Source organism: Pogona vitticeps, chromosome 6 (assembly GCF_051106095.1).
Source record: "Pogona vitticeps strain Pit_001003342236 chromosome 6, PviZW2.1, whole genome shotgun sequence".
NCBI classification, from domain to species: domain Eukaryota; kingdom Metazoa; phylum Chordata; class Lepidosauria; order Squamata; family Agamidae; genus Pogona; species Pogona vitticeps.
In genome coordinates this window covers 112,282,769-112,304,242 of record NC_135788.1, presented here as the reverse complement: position 1 = coordinate 112,304,242, position 21,474 = coordinate 112,282,769, and the positions used below count along the sequence as shown (strand labels likewise).

The window sequence follows — 21,474 nt, the reverse complement described above, 5'->3', positions numbered from 1 at the left end:
ATCACAGCTGCGATACAAGGACGTCTGCAAGCGAGATCTGAAGGCCTTAGGAATAGACCTCAACAGATGGGAAACCCTGACATCTGAGCGTTCAGCCTGGAGGCAGGCACTGCATCATGGCCTCTCCCAATTTGAAGCAACCCTTGCCCAGCAGGCCGAGGCAAAGAGGAAATCACAAAAGCAGCAAAACCAGGGAGCTGGACAGGGGACAGATTGGATTTGTCTTCAGTGTGGAAGGGATTGTCACTCTCGAATTGGCCTCCTCAGCCACACTAGACTCTGTTCCAAGTCCTCCATACAGAGCACGCTACCATAGTCTTTCGAGACTGAAGGATGCCTAACACTACTGCATTTTAACCAACCCACAATTGTAAATTAGGAATTTTCTGCTTCAAAACTTATTGCAGCCATAGAGCTAGGGACCTGATGACCAACATATGCTCTGGAAACTGCTGTTCTGTTCGAAGTCCCTCTACTTATGTGATTATGTCACGCGAGTTAGTTAACTGTCTGTTTCTTTTGTCTGTTGTATCCCCAAACTGTGTTTTCCAGTTGACCTTCTATAATTTGGCATAATTGATTTTTTTTTTACACAACTAGAGTTTGGCATTTCTTTCTTTCCTGAATAAAATAAAATATCAAATTATATCTGGAAGTTATGTAGCTTATGGCTCTTAAGAGGTGTCATACCAATCTTCCTCTGCCTAATATTCATGCTTCTACTGTCTGCTTGAGACTTTGGATGAAATCGTGATTTATTTATTTATTTATTTATTTAACAAAGGCAGAAGGCAAATGGCATAACATTCACTCACTTCCAGGCAGCAGTTTAAAAAGTCCCTGTTGCAATTCTCAAGTGTGCACCAAGCTCGCTGGCATGCATACCCCAAAGAACCGCAGCTGCGACTCTTTAATTGCCAGCTGAAAGCAAGAGAATGTTACACCATTTGCCCTGTGCCTGAATATCTGTGTATCTTTGCCCTCAGGCCTTCCTAAGCTTCCTAGAGGGTCACAAGGAAGTCCAGTAAGGCTGAGCTGGAAGACAGGAACGTAGGTGATGGGAAGCTACTGTGCCAGAGGTACTGTATCTGCAGACAGAGTTCCGTGGATTTTACTGCCTTTCTTGCTGATGTGTGAGTGGGTTTCTGGTTTGCCCCAAGTAGTGTTCACTCTTTGGAGGCAAGAACAAGAGAGCTCAAGGAGGAACTCCTTGACAGTGACATCATTCTAGGACGCCATTCCCAAGAGCACCGAAAGTACCGTGTTTCCCCGAAAATAAGACAGAGTCTTGTATTAATTTTTGCTCCAAAAAACGCATTAGGGCCTATTTTCAGGGGATGTTTTTTTTCATGTACAACACTCTACATTTATTCAAATACAGTCATGTCATCTTCTGGTTGCTGCACAAGGGTGGAGGGCTGGTTTTTACTTCACTGGGGCTTATTTTGTGGCAGGGCTTATATTACGAGCATCCTGAAAAATCATACTAGGGCTTATTTTCAGGTTAGGTCTTATTTTTGGGGAAACAGGGTATATGTATATATATACTGTATATAGTTACATTCTAACTCACTCAAAAAAGCAGTGGGCAGCCGTGAGGATCCACTGGTTGTTAATGAGGCTTCCACCACAGAAATGTTGTTTCCCCCGGTACTGCAGACTGACTTGCCAGGGCCACTGCCCCCGACTGGCATCTGTGCCACCCGCCATCCGGGCGATGGACCTTTGAGTACCACATGTGAGTGCTAGAGAATGGGTGAGAAAGAAGGGAGATTAAATACATTTCTTATACATAGAGCTGTGCTAATACAGTTCGTTTTGCACTCATGTTTTGCTCTGCAATAGGACAGAGTGAGATAACCATCAGAGATAAGAGGTTGACAGGGTCACCAAAGTCCAGGAAATTAGTAGCTCACTCATTCATTCATAACTGCTAGGTTTGGAGAGATGCGACTGTAGGCTTTTCTACTATGCATCCAATTTAGTTGGGGTGTAATTTGTTCTTATGCCTGAGGCAGCAAAATGCTTTGGGCTTCACTCTATACAGAATTGTGGTGCAATCCTATAAGACCATCATTAGGTGTCATCAAGTGGATTCTGATTTACGGGAACCCTTCCCAGAGTTTTCTATATATAGAATATACAGAAGTGTTTTACGAGTTCCTTCCTCTGGGGACACCCTGAGACCATACAGGTCATCCAAGGCTACACAGATGAACTCTTCTCCTACAAGATACAGGAGGGAAATCAAACTCCTAGTATCAAAGCATCTGCCTTTTGAAGCATCATAAAAAAATCTGTGCTGCTGCATTTGAGCTACAGGAACCCAGTACGGGGTACAGAGCGATAGATTTGGGTTCTGGAGACTAGGGTTTGAATCCCTGATCAACCATGGAAAATTACTGGGGGAGTGGAACTGGCAAAAACAACTCCTTAAACAATCCATTTACCTTGAAAGTCCTATTAGGGCCACTATAAGTCAGATCCAACATACAGTAACTATTTGGGCTACAAAAATAAAATGTTGTTGCCTTAGCTGGGACGCGTAACTAGCAAGCATTTTGAAAAATGGGAAGGTAAACCACGTTTATAGCACATACCTGGTGCCGATGATATCTGACGAAGACCTAGGGGAGAGAAAATGTTTGATAATGTTTCTGTTTCTCTGTCAATTAAACAAAACCTGCAAGAATGCAGAGATGCTGATGACACATACCTCGGATCACACTGCGAAATATTGGCATAATATAGTTCTCATGGTCTTTAAAATTCCTTTTTAAAAAAAACCCTGTTTATGGACCACTTCCAGAAATTACTCACAGACCACTTGCAGAGAATTTCGAGACTCATTCCCAAATATTGGCATAATATAGTTCTCATGATCTTTAATCTTCCTTGAAAAAAACCAACAACCCTCTTCCAGAAATTACTCACAGACCACTTGCAGAGAATTTCGAGACTCATTCCCTCATGCATACATACAATATGATTTCCCCACACTTGATGACGGGCAACTGAATGGGTAAATTCGGTCTGCGGAAAAGCATGGCATTTAAGATCAATAGAAAGCTCTTTTTTCATTGTTATTTTTATCTCCGATGACGCAGTTTAGATGCAGAAGTCATGAGGGACACATATGTACGAGCCAACTCTCAGAGTGGAGAAGGGGGCAATATATTTTTACAATAGTCCATTTCCGGCATCTTCTATTGTGGGCAAAAGGGGAGTGCTTTTACAAGACTGATTCACTACAACCAGACGGATCCACCTCTTGTAGGAACAGCCATGAGAACAATTTGACTAAGAGATGCTGGAACTGGCCTCTTTAGCTGAATGCTTTGAACAGTCCCATATGAGTTAACAAGTGCGTGTGTTTATGGCTATGTCATGGGTGGGCCACCCATAACCATCTAGACGTCATTGGACTGGTATCTACTAGAATCTCTTGCCACTGGTTTTGTTGGCTAAAGATGAAAAGGTTGTAGCTATTCAACCATATCTACATATTCCTGCCCTCTCTGCTACCAGCTCCAGTGGCTAATTCCTATATATCAAAGCCCCGTTCAAAGCATTTAAACAGCCATTTAAAGACAGACAAACTTTTATTTTACTGCCTTGAAGTCTTGTCCTTTGATTTTACTTGAAGTATGAGTCTCCATACACTTGGATTGTAAGGGACAAAACTCAAATGAGCAGGGAGGAACCGCCTTCACAATCCTAGTATCTCCCATGCCAGGCATATAGAGATTGTGCTACTGTTAAAAGCATAGAAGGACACCAGGGGGAGTCTCCACTCAGAAGCTGGCAACCCAGGTTCACAAGCCTGTTACAGTGGTGCCTTGCTAGACAGTTACCCCGCACGACAGTTTTTTCGCTAGACATTGACTTTTTGCGATTGCTATAGCGATTCAGTGCAAAACAGTGATTCCTATGGGGGAATTTTGCTGGACAATGTTTGGTCCCTGCTTTGCAAACCGATTTTCACTAGACGATTTGCTTTTTGCTAGGCAATGATTTTGCTAAACAGTGAATTCAGTGGAACGGATTATCATCGTCTAGTGAGGCACCACTGTATTGTCTACACAGCAACACCAACTTCATGTCACCCCTGCAAAGGAACTTCTCACCCTGCGCCGTAATCAGACTAAATCAAATCCATTTTTGTTGCTCATTTTAAAAAAATATAGCAGACTCTACCAACCCCTAGCCTAGTGCATCAGCCAGAGATAGCATTCATATTAAAACTGATAATACTAAATATGTGTCATCATGTCAATTCCAACTTTAGGCAACTCTTCCCAGGATTTTCTAGGTGTACTCCGAAGTAGTTCACCGTTTCCTTCTCCTAACACATTGAAATCTTGACATCAGAAGCAAAATCAAAGTCATTGTTGCAGTGCAATCGGCACATTTAATTTTTTGCATTAATCAGCAACGTGTTTTTTTTAATTAACAACGATTAAAATCATTTAGAATAGTTGTCATCCACCTAACTTGCCCTAATGTAAATTGGGTGGAGGACAATCATTTTTAATGGTTGACTGTTCTCTATCCAGCTTACCTCAGTACTATGATACATTAACTGTTACTCAAACTGATTGTCATTTATCAATTGAAGTCATAAAAATGACCAATCACTGTTAAGAAAATCATTTAAAACATATTATTTCCAAGCAATGGCCTCAGTTGATGCTGGAGTTCTTACTGCTCATGCTAGGTGAGCTGAGGCCAGGCAACTAGGCTGATGTCCACCAGAACAACCTTCTCCAAAGCCGGTGCCTTGCAGAGATATTCAGGTAATCCAGGTATGTTGGCTTATAATTCCCATCATCTTCAGTCACTTCGACTATTAGGGAAGGTTATTAAGGATGTTTTACTGGAACCTCTGAGATGGTTTCCACCCTATCCAATCAGTTTCACTCCTGTCTTCTCCTCCTTTGCTGCTGCAGGAATGGGGTGTGTCCTACAAACCAGTGGCTCATCAGGCAGTGAATGTCTGGTCTTGAATCAGCCACTCTCGTTCACCCGGCCTACCTTATAGGGTTGTTTTAAGAATAAAAGTCGGGAAGAGAACCACCATGAGCTCACTGGAGAGGAAGGACAGAAACATAACTTACAAATGCAATATAAATAAAAAGCTGAACTTTGGGTGTATTCAAAGTCCATGAACCTGACCTCAAGCTTATAAATGTTCCTTTTTTTGGATTATAACATCTAGAATTTCCTAGCCAAGAAAAAGGTGCTTTTACAGCTCTGGCTCTCCTCCCCAGTCCCCAATCCCAACCTGCTCTAAGTCTTAGAATCATAGAATCATAGGATAATGGAAACAACCTATAAGGCCATTGAGCTTAACCTTCTGCTCAATGCAGGAATCCAAATCAAAGCAGATCTGACAGACGGCTGTCCAGTTTTCTCTTGAGTGCCTCCAGCACTGGAACGTTCACCACCTGCCCAGTTCATTGGTTCCGTTGTCATACTACTCTAACAGGTAGGAGGTTTTTCCTGATATTTAGCTTAAATCTGGCTTCTTATACCTTGAGTCCATTATTATGTTTCCTTCACTCTGGAATGGTCAAGAACAGACCATGCCCCTCCTCTGTATGACCACCTTCAAGGATTTGAAAAATGCTATCACATTTCCCCTTCTTCTTCTTGAGAGAGAGAGAGAAAAATATTATTATTTTTGCATCATTGCAGGAGAAAGTCCCGGTAAGCACGCTCTCTAGCAAACAGTGACTCAGTCCCTGTTCCTGGGTAAGTCCCCACACCAGAAAAGAGGAAGCTGCTGCAACTCCTCCTTATTGTAAATAGATCACTATTGTGTCATTGTTTGCCACACGTATTGGGTCAACATTGTCCTCTATATCCTGATCACTATCGTATTCCAGTTTCTGAACCTAGTTTAGTTTACACAAGCAATTAAATGAAGTAGTATGCATACAGTACTGAGAAGGACACTGAGATGCTTTTGGCTTTAGGGTGTGTGATTTGTTTGAAGATGGCCCAGGTTTTAAAAATGCACAAATATTATCTCCCTGCAGGTTGAAAACTGACACATAATCTCTCCCTAGAAGCTAAAGGGACTAAATTGAGGCTGTTGTAATGTATCACGGGACATCAAAACTCATTTCACTGACTTTGAGTTTTGCCGAAACAGGGCAATCCATGACAGGACCTTTAGGAAGTCATTAATCCGTAGGATCACCATAAGTTGGCGCAACCTAAGAGCACAGAACAAAGAGAGACAGGTTCCATCTAGCTCAGACAACTCTCTACTAACATTGTTGTTCAGATGATGATTAAAAATACATGCTTGAGTTGCAGACTGGTAAATCTGTGGTCTCTGCTCCTAGAAAAATCCCGGGGATTTGATCCTGTGAGCCCTGGTTCCACTACACACTGATTGTTCCCGCCATAGCAAGAGCAAAACAGCAGGGAAAGTGAAAGGTATCCCATTTCTCCTCAACTAAGCTCGAGGCATTGAACATGGTTTTCTCCACCGCCAGTTTATCCTTACAACAACTCCAGGATAAGATCACAGTGGCTGCCTGGTTTCTTGAGCAGCTGAACACCAATCTTCCAAATTTCCAACTCAACCCACTAGAAGAACATCCTTACATAATCTCTCTTTCAAACACAACCACAGATAGGTTCCCCTATTATTTGGGCTTTTTTTTTCCAACCAGGCTCCTTTTCCTTTAATATTGACTTGTGAGGCAGGATGGGAAGAATCATAACATGTGAGATGAATGTCTGCCCTTCTCTCGGAGCTGTGCCAGATGTTGATTCCATGGGGAGACAGCAAATGAAGAAACCACCCTGTTCTCCTTATCGCAAGACAGAACAAAACTAGCTCCTCTTAATTAGCAATGGCACAGAAGGCAGGACTGTTGGTGCCTCTGGCCATACCCAGCCTGTTCTCTCAAACGGGATCATCCAACCCTCCCCTCAGGCTGTGGGATAGGCCATTTTTTTACTTCAGGCATGAAGTTAAAACAAGCAGAACATCTGGAAGCCTTTCCTTCTAATGGCAAATGTGGGCGGGTGAGGGAGGAGCAGGAGGAGGAAAATGCACTCTGCATGTGTCTGGGGAATGGCTTTTTTATTAGCATTTCCCACATTGCAGATCTGAGCCCTGGAATCCACAAAACAGGTTGTACAGCTAAGCCACTGAGGGAGCTTTCCTGACTGCATGACCTTTTCCAGGCCAGGAAGGTGGGGGTGGGGGAAGGCTGGATTCTCTCTCAATCATTCTCTCTCTCTCTTTTTTAAGGACAGGACAGAAATACATTCATCTAACACCAAGCCAACAGATTGGATTTTTTTATCTTCAGAAATCTTCTATGAAGGTCTGGAATAAAGGATGAGACTGGGGATCTCATATATAGGAAAGGGAGACAAGCTAAACGGCCCTACGTCAGCTGGCTTTGATCAGGTTGCATCCCGTTTTTCCTGACGCATCTTCTATTTTTAATAATGGCATGTGTGAGGCCTGCCATCTTTGCCTCCAGTGGAACCAGCGGCCTGGAGGTCTCCGGCCAACCACTCCATTGGCTCCAGGTTGCTGGTTATAACCCTTTGATTGACTTTGGTGCCTTTGGCTACCGTTCCCTGTTCCTGCCCACAGACACTGCAGGTGAGTTTCTGTCCCTCGCCTCCTGGCAACAGTTAGTTCAACTACTGGCCTCAGTTCCTGTCACTGAGGCCGGTGAATTCCTGGAGATGAACAAGCCCAATCCGAGACTGAGTTTGGAGCCTCTCAACAAGAGGCAGCTGGCAGTGGGTGCCGCCTGCTTTCTCGCACCTCATATGGCCTCCTCTTTCTCTCCCACTAGCGTTTGTGCCACCAGTGCCTCAGCTGTCTTGGTGTACTCAACCCAGAAGACCTCAAACTTTTCTCCTCACCATCCCTTAACCTCCATCTTACACCTTCTTCCTGCTCTTCCCGGAGCCCACTGGTCATTCCCTCCCCAGAGACACCTCCACGTCTCTCCTCTTCGCCACTTCTGGGACCCAGAGCAGCTGCGCCACCCAGATTCTTGGGGCAAAGCAGGACGGGTGGCCTGCCCAGAGCACTAGCAGTAACCCCCTCACCGTGTGGCCAGTGGAAACCCAACAGGGGCAGAGCTTTCCCCCACCACATCTCCTTATGGGAGAATGTGCCTGTCGGGCTTCTGTGTGTCATATGGGTAAACTTGACAATCCTAACAATATCTATAGCTGTACAGAATAAGGGGGTTGGGTGAAAAGTCTTCAATGTACCCCCATACTACTTCAAAACTACTTTATCCCTAAGGAGGATAAAAACTAATCAGAGGTGGGCAAATGTGATGGGTCTTGGGGGGGAGGGGGGTTCAAAGTATATCTATGGTGTCCAAACACCCACATACATGAAACAAGGTGTAGGCTGAAGTTAGCTTTTCAGTTGGAATCACTGATATTTTTCAGTATTAAACACTGGGGGGGGGCGCCAACTTATTCAAAGGTGAATTCCTGCCCCTGTAGACTTTCAAGAGAGGCAGTCTATCCAGTTTGACAGAAAAAAAGGATGTTCTAGGAGAAAGAGTCAAAAAAAATCTCAAGTAGGGCCACACTTTCACCATCCATGCCCTATCCAGGGGAAGCTATATACTGTATATATATACTGTATATATATCAGGATATGACTCCATAGCATGCTACCTAATGTTGGATCCAGCTCAATTTAGCTGCACTTACATCTCACAGCTGCCCCTGTGAAAAATTAGTCACAACTGATTTAGTAACTCATATTGATTTCAGTAGGAAAGTAAGTGGAATTCCCTCAGTTTGCACCCTACCAGTGAGGTCTCGTGATGAGATAGTCCCTCCCACTCCACCACCCTGTCACTTTTCTCATATTTGTACCTCCGTGCTAAACAACAACAACAAAACCCACAGTTTTATCTGTTGCACTTCTGGATGTCAAGTAAGCACAGAAGGCATAGCAACCCTGAGGAGGAGGAGAAGTGGGAACTCCAGCAGCAGAAAGGAAGGAAGACCAAACACGAGACTGATTGATTCACAGAAGGAAGCCATTACCTTTGGCTCCTAAGACCTGAACAGGGGGCTTGATAACAGAACCTCTGGGAGGTCACTAATTCATAAATAACAAGTGACTTGGCCGCATATAAAAACAACAAAATGTTTTCATTGGTGGTTTAGAGAAGGAAAGAATAAAAGGGGGTGGTGCTACAGAAAGATCTATAGGTTAAATTGCACTGTTGTGAAGGACACAGGAAGAGTCTGGATGGTGGGAACGGTTGTAGCCGTGTATGTAAACGTGACCCTTCTCCTGAGGTTCATCCATGAGTCATAGAAGAGGCAACATCCCCAACATCACAGTCACCATCTGTCAATTCTGATCTTGCAAACTGACTGGAGGAAGTACTTCCTCCTCCCCAGATTTCCACCTCTCCCTGTGTGTTTTTTGTGTGTCAGAGTGTGCATTTGTACCCGCCATTCATTGCAACTTCATCTGCAAATAAGGAACAGACAACAAGTGTTGTGTCTGCATTACGGAAAGCTCATTAGTGCAGGTGGAGCTGTGGTTACGAGTGTAGAACCACAAAGACCAAGAGTCCATCTTTCCCACCCGTTCCTGTTCACCATCCCGTAACAAACCTAGGCTCCAAAACATGGTCTCCTGCGATAGCGATTGGAATTCAGTCTCCACCGTTCCCAGCCAGCACAGCAGTAGTCCAACTTTTCCCGACTTTGGATTTGGATTCCCTCATCAGTTCTGGACTGCAACATCCCCTGGCAGCGAGTGGTTCATTTCCCCAAAGGAAGAGACATAGGAGTTTTGACCTGCCTGCCCCTAGTAGCACCTTTTCCAGATTCTAGCAATTCTATTCAAAAGGAAGACATCTGACTGCAGAACAAAATTTAAACTGGGCTCGACTGCACATTATTCCCACTCTGCCAACTCAACCCAGTTGTCGTGTCCAAATGCACACCACTAACCACAAAGGAACTAGTTTTCTGATATATGAACAAAAACCAGCGTCAAGTGTGGCCCGAAGGTAGTATTGCACTCAGAACATGGAGAGTGCATTTTTCAGACCTACACAGCCATAGGTATTTCTGAGACATGTGACAGGTCTTCTAAACCCCAGCGTTTCCTCTTTTGTGAGCAATGCACTACATGTCTGTCTACAAAGAATCATAGAATAATGGAGTTGGAAGAGGTCTGTATGGCCATCGAGTCCAGCCTCCTGCTCAGTGCAGGAATGCAAATCCAAACATATCTGGCTGATGGTTGTGTAATTTCCTCTTGAATGCCTCCGGTGCTGGAGTGCTCACCACCTAATCGGTATCATTGTCGTATTGCTCAAACAGTTAGAAAGCTTTTCCTGATATTTAGCCCAAATTTGGTTTCCTGTAACTTGAACCCATTTTAACATGTCCTGTACACTGGGATGGTCAAGAACAGATCGTGACAGTCCTCTGTATGACTACCTTTCAAGTACTGTATTTGAAAAGTGTGATCCTGTCTCCCCTCTGTCTTTTTTTCTCAAGACTAAACAGGCCCATCTCTTTCAGTTTTTCTTCCCAGAGATTGGTTTCCAGTCCCTTGATTATCCCTGTTGCCCTCCTCTGAACTTTCTCCAGTTTGTTGGTATCTTTCTTAAACTGTGGTGTCCAGAATTGGACATGATAATTAAGATATTAATCAGCCGCCTAGAGTGGTCGAAATGACTAGATAGGCGGGGTATAAATAAATAAATAAATAAATAAATAAATAAATAAATAAAGAAAGAAAGAAAGAAAGAAAGAAAGAAAGAAAGAAAGAAAGAAAGAAAGAAAGAAAGAAAGAAAGAAAGAAAGAAAGAAAGAAAGATGAGGCCTAACCAGTGCCAAAAAGAGGGGGACGAGTACAGTACTCAATGAGATTTGGAGATTATACTTCAGCCTAAGATAACATTGGTCCTTGCTGCAACCACATTGCACTGTTGATTAATATTCCGTTTGTGATCTACAACAATTCTAAGATCGTTCTTGTTCATAGTATTAGTGGGCCAAGTTTCCCCCATCTTGTAACTGCACATTAGGTTTCCCTCCCAGGTGTAGAACTTTGCACTTCTCCTGGTCAAATTTCGTTCTGTTGTTTTCATCCCAGTGCCACTAACTCTGCCCCAGCGTCATATTAACTACTTTAATATCTTTGTAGACAGCTCTCCGTTCAGTCTTCACATAACGTTTTCTCTCACTCCATTTCATCCCTATCCATCTAAATTTTAGAACGATGAGATAGATAGGAGAGAAGCAGAGGAAGGAAAGGAGTTATGTGACATTTGCAGTGAGTGATTCATTCACAAAACAAAATACATCGTTTTCGAAATGCCTCTCTGTCCATCTCTTCCACGTATAATTGACCTCAGTATTTGCTCACCCATCCCATTATTATATTGCTCATCACTTGTTTGCTTATATTCTGATTCCACGGGCAAACCTGTGTTGTCCACTGCAGCATAAAACAAAAAATCTTGTCCCATTAATGATGGGTCTTTGGCAGATAAAACATTCATGAACTGCACCCCACTCCATCTATTTGTCCCTCTAGCCTTCAATCTGATTTTTGGCTTCTAGTTATGGCTTTTTGTCAATGTTATATTCTCTCATTAACTCTCCCCACCCCTTGCTCCCACCAAATTAACTACATTTATATTCTTGTAGATAGCTCTCCATTCAATCTGCAGAACAATCCTGTCTGGAAGGGCCAAACAAAAAGGGATGCGGGGGATGTCACTCATTGAGTTTTTAATGACTAGAAACTGGATTTCCCCAGTTCTTCAATCCAACTACTACACTACAGTGACGGTCACCCCTTGTCCTTGAACAGTTAGAAAAACACACCCATCCATCTACACAAAGAGATCTATTTATGCACCCTTCCATGTATCTGTCATGTATCTGCGTAAAGTGATGTACAAATCCTAAAATCAACATGCTAGGTGGAGATTCTGTGAGTTGTAATCCAAGAAGTTTCGTTATCATCCAAAAAGCAAGATTTCCAAGCTATGATCCCTCCCTCCCTCAACCACCAGCCACCTGCTGACTTCATAGAGAAAAACTCACCTGTAAGGATCAATAACACAATCACTCCCATGCTGGTAAATTGTCTTGTCTGGCCTCCCATTCTTGTAGATTTTCTTTTTCTATCTGTCTGCTCCCTGTAGGTCTTGAGTTTTATAGACCTCCCGGGCCCGTTGTAGGAGGAGAAAGGCTGGGTCACCCTGCCCCTCCACACCTCATCAGTCTTACACAACGTGGCATTTTCCTGCATTTGTTAGCAGGAGACACAGTTAGTCATCTCACTTTTCTGGAACTCTTTAAACTTTCACAGCAAATATTGACTGCTTTGGTCCTGCTGAACTGACAAAAAGCCAAAAATTAATTTATGACAGTCTCATTATCTTCTCTTTTGCCACGTTACAGGGAGGGTAACGCTGTATTTTTAGGAAGAAACATGGAAAGGGATGGCGCAATAACAAAGAGACCGAAAAAAAGAAAAAAGAAAAGAAACCGTATGAGTTCCACATCTCTAAATTATAATTATGATAATAATAATAGTAATAATTAGTTACAGAGAATACAGATACTTTACTAAAAAAAACGCAACGCACAGTAAAATTTTAAAAAAATCAACCTTCCACTCTCCATTTCTGCAAGCACCGAAAATTTACAGGCCAACCCAATCCCATTTTGGACTCATTCAGAGGACAAAGTATAAAGATATTTTATGTCTGTTAGTTGTTTGTGTGTTTAACGCTTTTATCCCAATGCAGGGACTCAAGGCAACTTATAGAAAACAATAAAAAAAACACACAAATATGGCTGGAAAACATGATTTCTGTGTATGTGATACAGTATTTCAATGTATTTGCAAATAAAAGTGGAGAGGAGACTCATTTCTTGCAAACCCTAACCCACCACCTCACATCAGCTCCCCAGTGATCCCACACACCCTAAAATAGGTTCCAGATTTCTTCTCAGTGGTCTTTATCTTTGCTTCTAATCCATTTTGTTCTGTCCTGCCCCACGCAGCACCTTCTGCTTCTTCAACATCTACATATAAATCGCTATTTCCCTTGTGTGCGTGGGAGCAACAGGCATCTTTTAAAAAATGTTTTATTAGTTTTTCACTCTATCCACATTCCATTTGTGCTTGTCAAACATCGTGTCACATGATTTGCTTAATTTGTTTTTTGCATCTGTGTCTTCTTAGTTGTCCCCCCAAATTCCAGACATCTTTCAAACATTCATCATCTACATATAAATTGTTATTCCCCTTTTGTGTGTTTAGGGGGGGGAACAGGCATCTTGAAGCATGCATGCACTGCCTGCTCTATAGCAGGAGCAAACTAAGTGAACTGGGCCAAAACTCAGCTGCTACTCCCAGTGACGAGGCTCCTACATCTGCTCAAAAGTACAAATGAATTCGAATACAAGATCATCAGCAGGTGGGGAGGGAGGGGTCACTGATTCTGGTGTGGTACCCTTCCTCTCCCCTTGCAGCAACTGTGCCGAGTAACTCCACAACACTCACTGTCCAAATGAGCGGAAGAAGAGTTTGTTGCTCCAGTACAATTCCATGCTTGATTCTTATCATAGAGAAAAATGGGGCCTTGACGACACTTCCTATTCCTATATAAGAGCCTCGTGGAGCAGTGGTTAAACTGCTGTGCTGCTGCTAAAGCTGCGCTCATGACCTGGGGTTCAATCCCAGGTAGCCGGCTCAAAGTTGACTCAGACTTCTATCCTTCCAAGGTCGGTAAAATGAGTACCCAGCTCGCTGGGGAGGGGGGACAATGTGTAGCCTGCATAATTAACTTGTAAACCGCCCAGAGAGTGCTTGAAGCGCTATGGGGTGGTATATAAGCAGCACACTTTGTTATTGACCAGAAGGGGGCAAGGAAGGTGCCCATTGCCTGACATACCCTAATGGAGACCGTCTACTGGAACTACAGTAGATGTACCGGATCAATTGCTAAACATGAGGTCAACACTTATATAAATCCCAGTGTATGAGTCAAGCAGCAAAATTTAGGTCAAAGGCCACGGAGGAGGAAGAGAGAAGACCCAATGGAAGAGTGGAAGAGACAAAAGGAAACAGCAACCAAGCGGAAAGAAGGATTGAAGATGATGACAAGTCCAAGGTTCACATTGCAATTTAACAAAACCAGACAGCTAACCTTCTAGCTAACTTTTCATTTGACCAGGATACATAATATATAGTGCTAGTATAGTTCAATGGGTTGGAGTGTGTGGCTAACAGAATCAGGAGCTGGTTGTTCGAATCCTCATTGTGTGTCTTGGGGGAGGCACACGCAGGAGCGTTATGTGGCTTATGGGCTTACATGCCTTAGGGAAGCTGCCCATTGGTCCCAGAGTGCCATCATAAGAAAGAACTGGTATAAGACTTTTGAGTATTTTATACCTAGAAAAGCCTGGGATGGTTCTCCTACATCAGAAAGCGACTCGATAGCGCAGACGTGTTGGCTTCCACTGCATTTAGCACTACTGGTCTAAATAATACTCTTCCTAAACAGATGTTCTGTGGGAAGAAAACAACAACGGAAGAAGTGAGAAAGCACAGAATGATTACAAATGGACAATGAGAACATTAAGGACAATGAGAACGTCCATTTGCCCCCTGCCCCACATTAATGAATGAAGCAGGATCGTTGTTCAACAAATGCCATGTCTGAAAGCACCTCAAGAAGTTACCAAGGTACATACCAGATTCCCTGAAGTTTATGTCAAATCCCACCCCTACTATTGTAGAAGTCAAGAGGGTTCATGAGGCTGAGGTATAGTCAGAGGTGTACTCACATGCATAAAGAATGCAAGATTTTTCATCCAAAGCCTCTCCCATGTGATATATCACTGATTTATGTTTGCTTCTTTATCATGTATGACGATGGCATGCGTGTTCAGGCCCCCCCTTCCCCTGAGGGGATCACGAGGAAGAAAGACTGCTGTTGAACATGTCTTTCACCTGCCCGCCATTGCATTGATGTCTCTTCCAAGGATCCAGCTGAGCTTGAGTGGTGCCTCTCAGATAAGGAACATTCCCTGGAATTTGCAGAAGGAAAGGGCAGAGACGCACGCAAAGGGATTCAGGAAAACTCCTGTCCTGGCTTGCAGAAAACGCTGGCTAAGCAAAGAGCTGCCGAATTCCAAAGATTTAAATCATCTGGTACAGATGAGGGATCAAGCGCCATTTTTGGTCATTTTAGCAGACTTTAAGAGAATGTAATCTCCCCTTCTCCTGTTGGCACTGATGGGTGAACTCTGACATTTAACTAGTAATGCTCAGATCTGGCCATAAACACTCAGAGAATTCCATATGGTTGGGATGTAAATTAAACTTCTGTGCAATGAAACCATGTAATAGTGGCGGGGAGGGCACTTCACAGCTGCTAATCAACAGTTGAAAGTGGTGTAGTGTTGTGGATAAAGTACTGGTCCCATATAAGCCATGAAACTCACCTGGTAACAGGCTGACGTAATTACTAGTTAATGTATTACAAAAAAATTGGAGACGAGCCGTGCTAGTTGAATTATACTGAGCTCAAACGATGAAAGGTAGGATATGCATAAGAATAATAAACAAACTGCAGAACAAACAGAAGTATTTCTTTCCCAGCTTTACTGGATAAGGAAGAGGATTCTCACTGTATAACAGTGATGGTAATTCATCTCCCTTAAGGATGCCTTCAAAACTTTATTTAATATTCAGTGGGGCAGAAATATCATGACTGAGACATGCTACATAAACAGATGAATGTCTTCCAACCATTTTTAATCAGATATCTCAGGAGAAACACACTCACCAAAGCCGATGGAGTTTTTATTACAACCTTACCCTGTCTCTTAAACAGTCAGTTCATACATACGTACTACTGTACGTCTTTTCCTCATTTCTTTTAGTAGGTCCCCACCACTGTTTTTCCTTTACCACAAAATAAACACCTGAGATTCAGAGTTAGAGATTCAAGTGCACAGAGATGCAATGAGAAACTGTGGCATCCAGTGTAAATGGCGCTGCCCCCTATCCACGATATGCCGAGATATGGGTGCAAGCTCCCATCCAGGAAAAGGAAGACCAGAATACGATGCCCCTCAAGGAAAAGAGTGGTCTAGGTCTCTGGCTCTGGAGCCAGAGGTTGGGAGTTCGATTCCCCACTTGTGCCTCCTTGACAGAGGCTGGACCTGATGATCTATAGGATCCCTCCCAGCTCTGCAGTTCTAAGATGAAATTCACTCTTTAAAATAAGGTGAGAGGGTATCGCCATTTATTTTACTAACACTCAATAGTACATTTACCTGTAAACTTTGGTGCTCTGGGGCAAAGCCCTCGTTGCCCTACCCTACGTATAACCCTACAACAAGCCCATGATTCTCCATTAGGGGTACGTTTTTATTTCTCCTTGTGACAAAAACATCAGATTTAGAAGAGCAATTAATGGCTTGACCAATTTTTGTTTTTTTGTGTAGCACCTTGCCAACAAAAGTGCGAATAGTCAAAGTTATGGTTTTTCCTGTCGTGATGTATGGAAGTGAGAGCTGGACCATAAAGAAAGCCGAATGCCAAAGAATTGATGCTTTTGAATTGTGGTGCTGGAGGAGGCTCTTGAGAGTCCCCTAGACTGCAAGGAGAACGAGCCTATCCATTCTGAAGGAAATCAACCCTGAGTGCTCACTGGAAGGACAGATCCTGAAGCTGAGGCTCCAGTACTTTGGCCATCTCATGAGAAGAGAAGACTCCCTGGAAAAGACCCTGATGTTGGGAAAGTGTGAAGGCAAGAGGAGAAGGGGATGACAGAGGACAGTGTCATCAAAGCGACCAACATGAATTTGACCCAACTCCGGGAGGCAGTGGAGGAGGGCCTGGTGTGCTCTCATCCATGGAGTCACAAAGAGTCGGACACAACTGAACGACTAAACAACAACAACAACAACAACAACAACAACAAAAAGGTCCAATGAACACAGTCAGTTCTCAGGCACTGAATCTCAGTCTTTTCCACGAGATTGTCCTTAGGACATCTTGGGGCATATTTACAGATGTGTGGATCAGATGCAGGTTTGTGTTTTTTTTTTCAAGCTCCTTTTGAACATTGCTCCATTGCGCATTTTCATCATAGATGCTCATGGCTCATCCCTCTTTGCAGTAATCAATGCTGGAACTCAGTCCTTATTCACTGGCAAACAGATCTGGTCAACAGCCTGGAAGTGGTGGCAAGGGAAAAGTGCCTTCGTCATTAACAGGATTTCTGTTGCTGTTGTGTGTCATTGTGATACCCCATTCTTAGGCAAGCTCCTGAACAACATCATTCACAAATGAGCACAATCGGAGATAATACCTTGGAGAATGTGGTGATGAGTAGAAAGAGATTTCAGCTTAGCTACAATGGGAGAAGCAATCTCATCACAGAGAAGAGCTTCAACACACAGTGGTTGGAATGGATAGTCAGTGGTATGAATGGCCATGAAATACAACAATGTCAGTGGCAAATTTCCAGCAAGAGCATCTCTCTCTCTCTCTCTATTAAATTACAGGGATTGCCATTATGGACAAACTCCAATCAGCTGATTGATGTGGGCAATAATATTTGTCCAACATATGAGAAAACAGGTTTTTAAAGCTTAGGTCCTTTGGGTTTTGAATGCAGTAAAAGCAATCATTTCAGAATGTCATTTGCTGCATCTTGAGGTACGACTACCTTTGGGCCAAGCTTCAATAAGACATTTTCAATTTGAATCTGGTCCTTCAGAGACTCCTATGAACAACGTTCTTCTTTAGACATGATTCAACATGTTTGCAAAAGTGACAGCTATTCGAAGCAGCATGCACGTTTTTAAAGAGAGCTTGCCTTACCCTTTAAAAAAAAAGTTGATGCTTCAGCTGGCAAAGAATGGAGGTCAGGTCAGGCCAGGCAAAGGAGGGCAGTGGAGGTGATCGCATGCAGAGGAGCTGTAAAGTTGTTGTTATTGGCAACATGTCTCCCTCCTCAGGCCATGGGAGACCTTGTGATGCCATTGAGGGAATTGTGTGAGCCATAATCTATAGACAAAATCTAGTAGAACTCCTCCGACCAAAGCAAGAATCACAACACTTGAAAAAAATCCTTTTTTTATTACAACTCCCATAATCCCCCAACCAGCATCACCAATGTAGTCTAAGCTGTGGTCCAAAACAAGAGAGCTTTTCCAAGCTTAAGGAGAATCCATCGGATTGCTGTCTCACTTCTACCATGCTCGGACAGGGTGCCGCGTTCCTATTGATGACTCCCATTGCTCCAGATATTCAGGATCAAATTGATTTTCTGGATTGATCTGAGCCTGGCTTCCAACTTTGTCTTGCCAATGAGGTCTCTATGGCTGCCATGGGGGACAATCTGCACTGAGAGACAGATGGGAGGGCCCCACTCTGTGAACGGTCTGGGTTCTTGGAAGCTCTCAAGACCAACAGTACCTTTTGAAGTTTCCTAAGTGAGGGGAGCACAGGGCATGGGAATGCTCTTGTGAGGACTCCAGTCACTGGTGTCGAGAGGTGGCTGCTGCTTTATGTGTGGTATGTGAGGTGTTACAAAGATTCCTCTTATTTCCCATGTTGCTAGATTCCTACACAAAGATCTGGTCTGCTACTGGCTTAATCTTTTTATGCAAGTGTGAGCAGCTAAGCCTCCATGTCCCCATAGCCTTCCATGGGTCCCTGCCAAGAATATATGGCAGGCATGGTATGTATCCTTTCTCAAGGGCTTTTTTCAAGTTTATCCATTGTCCTGGAAACAAGCTGCAGGATGGATCAAGAAAGGTGGAGGGGAAACCCTGCCAAGGAATTTTCTCACCAAGAGAAGGATATAATGGAGACAGAGGGAGAATGTGAAGTGCCATATTTTTCCGTGTACAAGACGCCTCCATGTATAAGATGCCCCCCACTTTTCTAATCCAAAATTAAGAAATCTTAAATGGGGCTTAGCAAGTGTAGGGGAAAAGGGATCAAAGCGCTGCAGGATCGCTTTGATCCCTGCTTTCCCCTCCACTTGTTTTTGTTCTCTCCTCAGCTTACTTCTGTGTATAAGACGACCCCCAATTTTTAGTCTAAAGATTTTAGACAAAAGTATAGTCTTATACATGAACTATACAGTAGTTGGTGACGAAGAAAAGTGAAAGTAAATACTGGGCTGATGCTCTGGAGTAGACTGGAGAGAATCCAGATCCTCCCTTGAGCCCCATCCTTATTTCCTGCTGAAGGCACTTATTATACTGTAGAAGACCTTTGGGAGTCTGAGGAGGCTGGGTCCCAACTGAGGGTCATATCAGAGTGCAAGAGAAGAGATCCTGCTGCTGTAACAGAATCCTGTGCCAGGAATAACAATTTTAGCACTCAAGACATCCAGTTAATGACATCCATAAAGGGAAGATGAATGTGTACAAACCTTGACTTTGAGCTGGACTTCTTGTGCATGGATTAGGGGTGAGGCCAACCACTCATCTACTTGCTATTGAGGTCTTAGTGGATTAGAGTTAATTCCCCTCCAAAGACATGGTGGTAAACATGTGGTGGAGAGAAGAGGCAAATGGGTCAAAATAAATGTTCAATGGTTCCATTGTATGCCACCTCAGAGTCTCCTTCAAGATGATAAATGACAGCAGGATGTCTTTTGTGGTCCTATTCTCAATGGGTGAGGTGTAAACATCCACAGGAATTTAAAAAGTTATACTTCTTTCCTAGGTTTTCTGTTTCTGTCCATGGATCGCCAGCAGTGGTTATCAGCACTACCTGCGGCAGTGAATAAGTGAAAGTGTGTTGTAGAAGTTCTACCTTTTATGGTGTATGTGTAAATCTTAAATCCAGTAGCAATCAATTTAATGGCATGATCTTGACTTTTACTATTATATGTTACTATTATTCCTCCGGACATACGCCAGGCCCCGTCCCTCCTTACCTTTAGAAAATTTGCAAAGGCATAACTTTATAACAAAGCCTTTAATAACATTCTTCCTCTGAGATAGGAATTTATTAGGTTTATTTCAGAGCTTAGTTTTTGTCGCTGTATGAGTCTGTTCTATTTTTTCATTCCTTACATTATTCTTTACACAATTCTGTTATTTCATCTTGTTGGGAGGATCATGAAGTTGGATGTGGCTTTAATTTCCTTATGTTCCCTGCCCAGAGTAGCAAGCGTTGACTAAAATGGGGAGGGAAATATCAATCAAATAAATAATTAAATATTGGCAGGACTTTGGCCATGATGACCTTAGAATCCCTCCCACTTCTACAACTCCATCATTCTGAGTGCACAAGCAAAACTAACAATTTGTACTGGGCATGCAACAGAGTAAGGTGGCTTCCTTTCGCTGGAAATCTGACTATGAGTGTCTCTTTGTCTTCTTTTTCTACATCATGCATAATTATATGAACCTCTCTTATCATGTTTCTCCCCCAGTCATTGTGTCCCTCTAAACTAAAATGCCTCAAAAGCTTTAGTTCTCCCTTTATACCTATGGGACTTGCTCCACTTCCATCCTTTGATAATTTTCATGATGCATTTCTTCATATTTGCAGTTCTCTTGTAGTCTTTTTTCAGACAGATTGATCAGAACTGAAGGTTAATACCCCAGATGCGCCTAGTTGACGTTTTGCAATTAGGGAGAGAGAGAAAAAAACACATTATTTGTGTTTTGTTGCCAGTACAAAAGCTTAAATCCAAATGCTATTTTCATCTAAAGTAGATGCATCGACTCAGTGCAATTTACCATTCGGCATTTCATTCAAGGATTCTGTCTGGTCAGGGCAAGTAACTGGATTCAGATGCATTTTTCATAGATTAAAGGGACAGAGAGTTTCTGGATTGTTGTATGCTAAAGGAGAAGGGTGTAAATAAGAAAAACTAATTGCCAGTTTATACAGGAGGTCACTAAGGAGCAAATATACATTACCCTGATACTGTGAGCTTCACCTCCGCCCCGCTTTTAATTCAAAAAGCACGCACAGGGGCCAGATCCGTAACTGGCCACCAACCTATGCAAAACATACTTCTCAGTAGCAGCTCGTCAGGATCGGCCCCTTTCCCTCCCTGGAACACTGCAACTAGCATTGTCAAAAAGCAATCTATTAAGAAAGACACCTTGAAGATCCTCCTTGAAGAAAGATAGAAATATTTTATTCAAAAATAAAAATAGGACTTCTTGTGTCTGAGGAGTCCCTACTGCCCTCCATGATCTTACTCTTCCTTCATTGCTCTGCAAGTCCAGTTTATTATAGCCCACCAGCCCAGATGGGGGAGGGGCATATTAAACAGATTTATTAGAATGGGTTTCATTTGCCCTCGCCGGGTCACCTCCGTCCCTGATCCGTAATGAGACCGAGAGGGTCCTCCTAGATCACGTTTCTATCTATGCCAAGGGAAGTTTCGTTTCTTGATTGTCCTGCTGGCT

At 43.1% G+C, this 21,474-nt stretch overlaps 1 protein-coding gene across 1 annotated transcript in view; it reads right to left on the bottom strand.

Moving 5' to 3' along the window:
- Positions 1-20,594, bottom strand: part of LOC110086391 (serine protease 53) — a 34,215-nt gene extending 13,621 nt beyond the window's left edge. The window contains exons 1-3 of the mRNA XM_020807284.3: positions 12,100-20,594; positions 2,601-2,627; positions 1,574-1,745 (exon numbers count right to left, since the gene is read on the bottom strand). Coding sequence (XP_020662943.3) covers positions 1,574-1,745; positions 2,601-2,627; positions 12,100-12,307 — 407 coding nt within the window. The 5' untranslated portion in view covers positions 12,308-20,594. The remainder of the gene's footprint in view (positions 1-1,573; positions 1,746-2,600; positions 2,628-12,099) is intronic.
- Between the last annotated feature and the right edge of the window lie 880 nt (positions 20,595-21,474).